Source organism: Centruroides sculpturatus, unplaced genomic scaffold, assembly GCF_000671375.1.
Source record: "Centruroides sculpturatus isolate CEXI.00-Female unplaced genomic scaffold, Cexi_2.0 scaffold2025, whole genome shotgun sequence".
NCBI lineage: Eukaryota > Metazoa > Arthropoda > Arachnida > Scorpiones > Buthidae > Centruroides > Centruroides sculpturatus.
Genome location: NW_019386866.1, coordinates 16,022 through 23,578, shown reverse-complemented (window position 1 = coordinate 23,578; position 7,557 = coordinate 16,022). Strand labels below are relative to the sequence as shown.

At 30.7% G+C, this 7,557-nt stretch overlaps 1 protein-coding gene across 2 annotated transcripts in view; it reads right to left on the bottom strand.

Moving 5' to 3' along the window:
- Positions 1–2,462: 2,462 nt before the first annotated feature.
- LOC111615866 (zinc finger protein 33A-like) overlaps positions 2,463–7,557 on the bottom strand; it is an 11,908-nt gene continuing 6,813 nt past the window's right edge. The window contains exons 3-4 of one of the 2 annotated variants that reach the window (XM_023357302.1): positions 5,377–5,625; positions 2,463–2,826 (exon numbers count right to left, since the gene is read on the bottom strand). In XM_023357302.1, the coding sequence (XP_023213070.1) occupies positions 2,698–2,826; positions 5,377–5,625 (378 nt within the window). In that variant the 3' untranslated portion in view covers positions 2,463–2,697. The remainder of the gene's footprint in view (positions 2,827–5,376; positions 5,626–7,557) is intronic. The other variant, XM_023357301.1, reaches the window with a different exon arrangement.

Genomic DNA, 7,557 nt, shown 5'->3' with positions numbered 1-7,557 from the left:
TAATTAGTCTGGAAACGGGGGACCTAATTCTTGCATTCTGTGAAAACGGGTAAGATTGGCTATAATGTAATTATCTTAATCTTCACTATCGTTACTTTTTAAAAACCCAGCGAAGCGGGTCCTTGCAGCAAAATTCTAGATTACTTAGAAAAACAGTCTTTTATATATATATAAAAACTATATTACATACAAATGTACGAACAAATAAAAACCCAGCGAAGCGGGTCCTTGCAGCTAGTTTAAAATATAATCTTATATAATTGCTTTCGTTATCCACTTACAATCACGTTCGCTATCAGTTTATAAGGAGGAGAAAGAGCGTACAATAATGCGAGGGCAGGATAATTACCTTATATTACAGTACACTGTTCATCGAATAACAGCAATAAAGTCGCAAATCCTTTTTTATTCCGTAACAGTTCTCTTCGAAGTTATGTAGGTAAATTGTTGACATCTTAGAGTTCAGTAGGTGAGGAGGAGGTGTTTGTTGACGAACAGGAACAGTGTTTCGAAGACAACCTCGGCGAGTGATAAACGTGCGGCACACATACACACAATCAAATAATAACTTCCTCGATCTTACTTATCGTGCCGGCCTTTTTATATAAAGAGCTCATCAGACCCTAAACACCGGAGTTCGATCGGGGGTTCGCGCCTCACTCGGACGAGCTGGCAGCGGGAGTTTTTACCGGGTTTTCCTCCTTGCCAATGACGCCTGAATAGGGGCCAGCTTTCCCTCCAAGTCCTCCCGGAAGGCATTCTGTCTCCCTTTCTCCTGTGACCTTTCTTCTGTCTTCCTCGGATTGGTCGTCTTCTATAAGACCGACTCTTCCTTACTGTTTCTTCTGGAGTGAAAAGCGAATAGCAATAACACTCTTCTATGAGACATGACAGAGACATATAAAGAGCTCCTTTCGGGCCTTTTTCCGATTTCGTCAGAGTGGAACAATAAAGTGACGAGTGACACAATCGTGACACAGAGATTTACTCATTTCAATAAGGAGCCCAACTCGTGAGAATCGAGTTTTGAACTGATTTTGGAAAAAAAATTTATTGCCTGGCTTTTCGTAAAAACTAGCCCTTTTCCCTTTTTTTTTAAAATGAACTTCTTTTTTATAGAATTGTATTTAAAGTTTAATTAAAATTTATAAAAGATTAAGGTTTATAACACGAAATTTCTGATCCTCCCAACTCTATGAATTTTAGTTAATTTTAGTTTTTTCCAAAATAAAATTTAAAATTTCGATAATATATTATAAAGTATTCTAATACGTTTATATTATTTTCATGTAATCATCTTAACGAATTTATTGGTAAATATTATTTGCATCTATGAAAAAATACAATTATGGGGCTGATTTTCATAACACTCTGGAATTAAATAATTATTTCTCTTTTGAAATTTTAACCCTGCTAAACTTACTCCTTTTGTAATTCCACTTTCAATAAACGAATAAATATTATTATTAGACGACTAGAAAATCCCCCTGTCAAGCATTTGTTATACGAGAAAGCAGATATTTCAAGAAAATGCTAATGATAATATTTCTACAAATTAAGCAGTTTATACTATCTGCTTTAACATAAAAAGTAGCAAAACATTATATCACCCGGTGTGGACAAAATAATATAGTTTTACAGAGAATTAATTCACTTATACACACATAAACAGATATAAGCCTATATATTGAAAAACATTAAGATCTTTCTTTATAAAGTCCCTTCTTACACTACATTATGAGTAAACACTGTACTATCTTATAGAAGTTTTTTTTACCGTCTTCGTTTAGTAATATACTCTTTAATATTGTTTGGATGATTGACGTTGATATTCCTCTTCTGCAGCCCTTCACGAAGCCATTTCTTAATTCCACGTTGATAAAACAAAAATGAATTGAATGCACGGTACGTTAGTCAGAAGAGCGATAATTCTTTCTAAATAGATCGTTACTTCCGTTTGAATAAAATTAGAATGAAATGTAATGAAGAAAGTATAAAATACGCCATTTGCCAAAATGTTTAAAATTACAGCATAATGTAAGTTTTTTGGACCAGCATGAACATTACGTGACCACTGTCGTCACTGCAACACGTCTTAAATCACTGATCCAAAATCGATATAACATTTGTTCTATGGCTGAAATTTATACAAAATAAATAGCCGATACTTTCTGTACGAAAATAAAACGAATATAACCGAAATTTTATCTGGATTCAATAAGTCACACACACAGGCATACAGAACACGTCTTTTATGTCAGTAACTCGTAATTCTATCAAGAATTGAATTTTTCACTTGTTTATTTCACAATTTCACATTAAATCTGAAGTGGTAATGAAATATACCAGATCAAAATTCTAATATTTTAATATTAATTGTATACAATTTTGAAATATTTGGCTAATAATGATGTATGTGCACATTAATATCATTTAAAATAACGTTACAAATTTCGTCATTAAATTTTTTCATTTAAATTTTTATTATTGTAATTGTCTTCCTTAACATTTTCAGACCTAATTAAAGAAATGCTGTTTACTGATTGTAAATTTAATTGGAATGTTCCTATATTTTAAACATTTATCTTAAGCACGAATAATAAAATTTATTTCGATAATATGCCAAATAAAAAATGTAATTAAAATTTTTCTGATTAATCTTTTTATCTTGTTGTTATTTCTTCATTTATTTAAGACTTATTGTTCGGAAAAAGGCTTATCCTTATGAAAAAACTGCTTGTCAGCCTCTACCATCTCTGATTTTTTTCTCTTCGATCCTCCTTCTCTGGCTGCTTGTGCTTCTTCGCTTTCTCTTTTTTCTGATTCCTGTAAAAACAAAAATATGATTGTGACAAAATTAGAATTTTTGTATTAATTTTAATGTTTTATTTTGTTAAAATTCTTATACTTAAATACAAATATTTTTAAAAAATTTCATAAGTGAAATTTTTCCACATCAGAAATATTATCACAGCGTTATTGGGTATAGAAATTGTTTGTAAATTTCAATAAATTAATTTTTTTAACCGGCGATTCAGTTTTCCATAGAATTTTGTAACATTGATTATGTCACTTTTGAAACAATTTTTTTACATAATTTCCAAAATATGTTAACAAAATTCATCAATATCATAAAATTGTCGTCTTTTTCTGTTGTAATAAAATGTCTTGTAGATGAAAAACAAATTATAATAGAATGAAGCAATACTTTATTTTATTAATATTAGAAAGATTTAGTGAATAGAAGAAAATTACGAATAATTTGTTTCAGCTTATTCTCAGGATTATGTGTGGAAAAACACCGAAATATTTCATGAAAAAAGTATACAACTTTAATAATTTTTACTGTTTATTCAACTGTAATAAACATCGTGACATTTTTAAGTAAATAATTATTTTTATTTTTCTTTTTTTTGCAATTGATTAAATTACATTTTTCTTCAGAAGCACCTTTGGTAGTACATACTTCGCGAAATCTATGTTTTTTCTTGTTAACACACGAAGAGTCTAGGAAATGTACAAAATATCGCTCTGTTTGTTCTGTTCATTCAGATACATAAATAGTTTTCTGATATACAGCAGTAAAAATATCCCTCATTTGTTTCCAAGTGATACTACTGGAAAATTCCAATAGCGAATATTACTGTCAATATATTTTACGGATCCCTTTTTGCCCTGTTCATATCTGTTGTTCTTATCTTATTGCATTCTGTACTTTCTTTATTACAGACTTCAGCTCCGATAATTTTTGAATTTCGTGGCTTAAACTTCTAATTTTGCATTCGCATTTGCTCGCTTCTTTTCAACATGTTTCTGTTCTTGTGGTAGAAACACTGATCACTTCCACACTACACTGTTTTTACTTTTACATTGAGGAATTAGAGATAGTCACACCAAGATTTGTAAATGACGACTGTTAATTGTCAATACTGTTTCTAAAATATATTTCTTGGATCTTTGCAATATGTAATGATGTTGAACTAATAATTCAATTTTTAGTTGAAGCTAATCTTCGGTGCAACCATCTGCTACAGCTTTATTAAGAAGGGATATTGTTTTCAGTCAAACATTTAAGGGTAAACCAAGCATGGTTTCATCAGTTCTATTTAACGCCTCGATAATATAATCTGTTCTTCATGAACTGCACAATTTGTTATATGTTCGTTCAGTGCTGAGTTTTGTAACTTTCTAACGGAATGTTACTCGACGAAACTTCACTATTTATCAAATTTGTTGTTTTCGAAGGGCTATTGTGCATAATGTTCGGTAAATTTGATTAATTAATTAAGTACAATTTATCATATTTACCGACATCAACTGGAACTAACACAAATTTTAAATTATATTTACCGCTAATTATGTAATTTACAGTCGTTTAATTAAATTTCTTTCGTTTGCAATATTGTACGAGAGACTAACTATGGCTTGTTGTTAGGCCATTTACAATGATTTTTCTGCTGTGAACCTCTGAATAAAGTTCATATAAATCATTTGCGATTATGCCATTATCTCAGCTAAATAAAACACTTGATTCGAAGTTAATCAACGAGTCATTAATTACAGCAATCGATTTATATAAATTCCATACATTCAAACAGTTAATTGTAAACTGTTAAATTTAAATCATAAATTAAAATGTGTAATTCTATTTAATTAAAACAGGAATTGTTAAAAATGCGATGTGAGGTATTGGCTTGTAAACAAAAACGGAATAAAGGAAGCGCCGGCATCGCTAATTTGATTCAAGGGTGGTCCAGTCGTAAACAATATGCCAGGTAATAGTAAACAAGTTGATGACCACTCTCATCCAATTCAAGCTTACCTGGGTGAAAGCTCTTTGCAATGAAGAACTGTAATTAGTTGGAATTTCTGCCCAAAATGTCCTTAAATTAGAAAGCGAGTTGGAGAAAGTTAAAGTAAGGGCTTTGAACTGCTAACATCGAAGTCTCAGACACTTGGAAAGTTCGCTGAGGTTAGACAGAGCGAGCGAGTATACTTGTCTGCGGGATATCTCTGGGACGGTAAGTGCTGAGACCGAACGAATCGCAATAGAGCCAATCCACAGGCTGACAGAGGCCACTCCAAAACTTAATCGTTCTCGAAAGCCAAACTAGTACGTGAAGCACTACGCTTTGAGTATCCTGTGTTTTTTTCATAACTCGTATAGTTTATTTATATATTGTAAATAAACTGTATATACTGTCTGTCTTGATTGCGGAAGTGAACTTTCATCGAACCAACATCAGAACAATATCGAGTAGCGCGTAATTTGCGAACCAACTTTAGAAGATGGAGTTTAGGGAGAAAACTTCACTCAATTAAAACGTGGATTCTTAAAAGTACAATTTATTTTTAAAGAATAAATAGAATAAGTACCGTTGACGTGCAAGGAATATCTTCCAAATGGCACCGCTTATGTTCTAACCATTTCTCATTCGACCGAGTGCTGAACGAACATAAATGACATTGAAATACTATTACCGACAATCTAGGAATATTGTCTTTGTGGTCTGCTTTACATTGTTCCTCATCCTTGTTTTCGCTATTTGAACTTTTTGTTGCAGACGATGTTTTATTAGAAAAGGCCTTTAAAAATTTCTGTTCTTTATCCTGTTGTTGAGATTGCTTGAAAAGAAAAAATATCAACGATGAGTAAACCAGCAAAACAGTTTTATATTATATCTGCATTAAAGCGAAAAACTTTTATCATTAAAATTATATAAATCTTATAAATAAATATTGTAAAGTTATAGTTTATTTTACTTAAACTATAAAAACTTTTTTAAAAAAACAAGAAATAAGATTGAACAAAACGAAATTATGCAGGATTTTTATTTAATTAAATTACGTTCGAATACTTGAAATAATTTGCTGACCCTATTTAAACGAAAGTGTAATTTCAGTAAATACCATATGAATATTCAAAGAAAATTTGCTTTGTTAATCTCAAAAATACAGTAAAATGTCTATTTAATGAATCTATTTAGGATAGTTCAAATTTGACACGATACCTTATTTTTTCCTTTTCTTTTCGTTATAAACATATAACAGCCGTACAACCTATCGAGTGAAAGAAGTGAAAGATCAATAAGCAATTCTCAGACAGAGTCAAATGAGAAATGGAATTGTACTCAGACCATCGACCTTTGTCACGCCCTAACCTTACATACGGAAACGCAGTGACGAACAATTCGGAAGCGAAGAAGTAGATCTAACCCAATCTGAACCCTTAATCGATAAAATCCTTTTTAAACTGTGTATTCAAGAACACTGGGATTTTTCTATAAATTCATCAGCTGTATTCTCTTTCGCCTCCTCCTTTCGCAACTGCATAAAGTTAGAGCAAGTTCTAATATTTTGTTTTGGGCTCATATATTTCGGCTACTCGGACGAATTACCTACCGGTACGAATTACCCAAAACTATTTCCAGCGCATCTCACCCAAAATCATACATATTCGAACCTTCAAACATTTATCAAGTCGTTTTAAACAATTATTGTAAGTTTCTTAGATGTTTCGGTGCTTCACATTTTACATACTTACCCACTTTACACATACCCAAACCCAATCCGATAAAACTAGCAAGCAAAATAAAACCTTTTTTTAATACACGTGTCAAAGTACCTGACTTTTATACAATATTTTATGCTTTTTCAAATATATAAACAGGTTTTTTCCTTTGTTTAAAAAACTGCAATGTAGCACAGTAATCAACACATGGCATAACTCATTCATTTATTCCAGCTTTTGTTGATCTGTTTAAAAACTGCAATGTAGCACAGTAATCAACACATGGCATAACTCATTCATTTATTCCAGCTTTTTGTTGAGACGCGTTTCTACACACGTTTCTACACACGTAATAAACAAAATAACAAAAACGATACAATTTACAACAGAAACAGAAATTAATCAAGAGATAAATTACTTAGATATTACAATAATAAGAAAAAAGAATGAATTTGAATTTAAGACTTTCAAAAAGTCAAGTTCAATGCAAACAACAGTAAAATATAACTGAAATATACCACTATATATAAAGCAAAATATATTTTCTATGGAATATAATAAGATAAAAAATAGAACTAGTAAATGTATGGACATAGATAATGATATTAAAAGTTTAAAGAAAAAATTCTTGTTAAATGGATACCCCAACAGGTTACTTACAAACTGGGAAGAAAAAATCAACAACGTAAATAATAAAAAGAATCCTGAAAAGAATGAAATAGATAATGGAAAGATTTCAAATGAAAATAAAATGAAATATATTCCATTTCCTTATATTAAAGGTCTATATGAAAAAATTAATAAAGAAATAAGACATACTAATGTAAAACTTGCCCCGAAATATAAAAATTTTTTTGCCAGACTAAATAATAATAATACAACTAGATTAACAGGAAGACAACAAGTGAAAGATACTAAAAACGTAGTATACCAAATTCCATGTACATGTGAAAATAAAAAATATTACATAGGAGAAACAAAGAGAAAAATGGAAGTTAGACTAAAAGAACACGTAGCAGATTTAAAACATAATAGAATTAATTCAG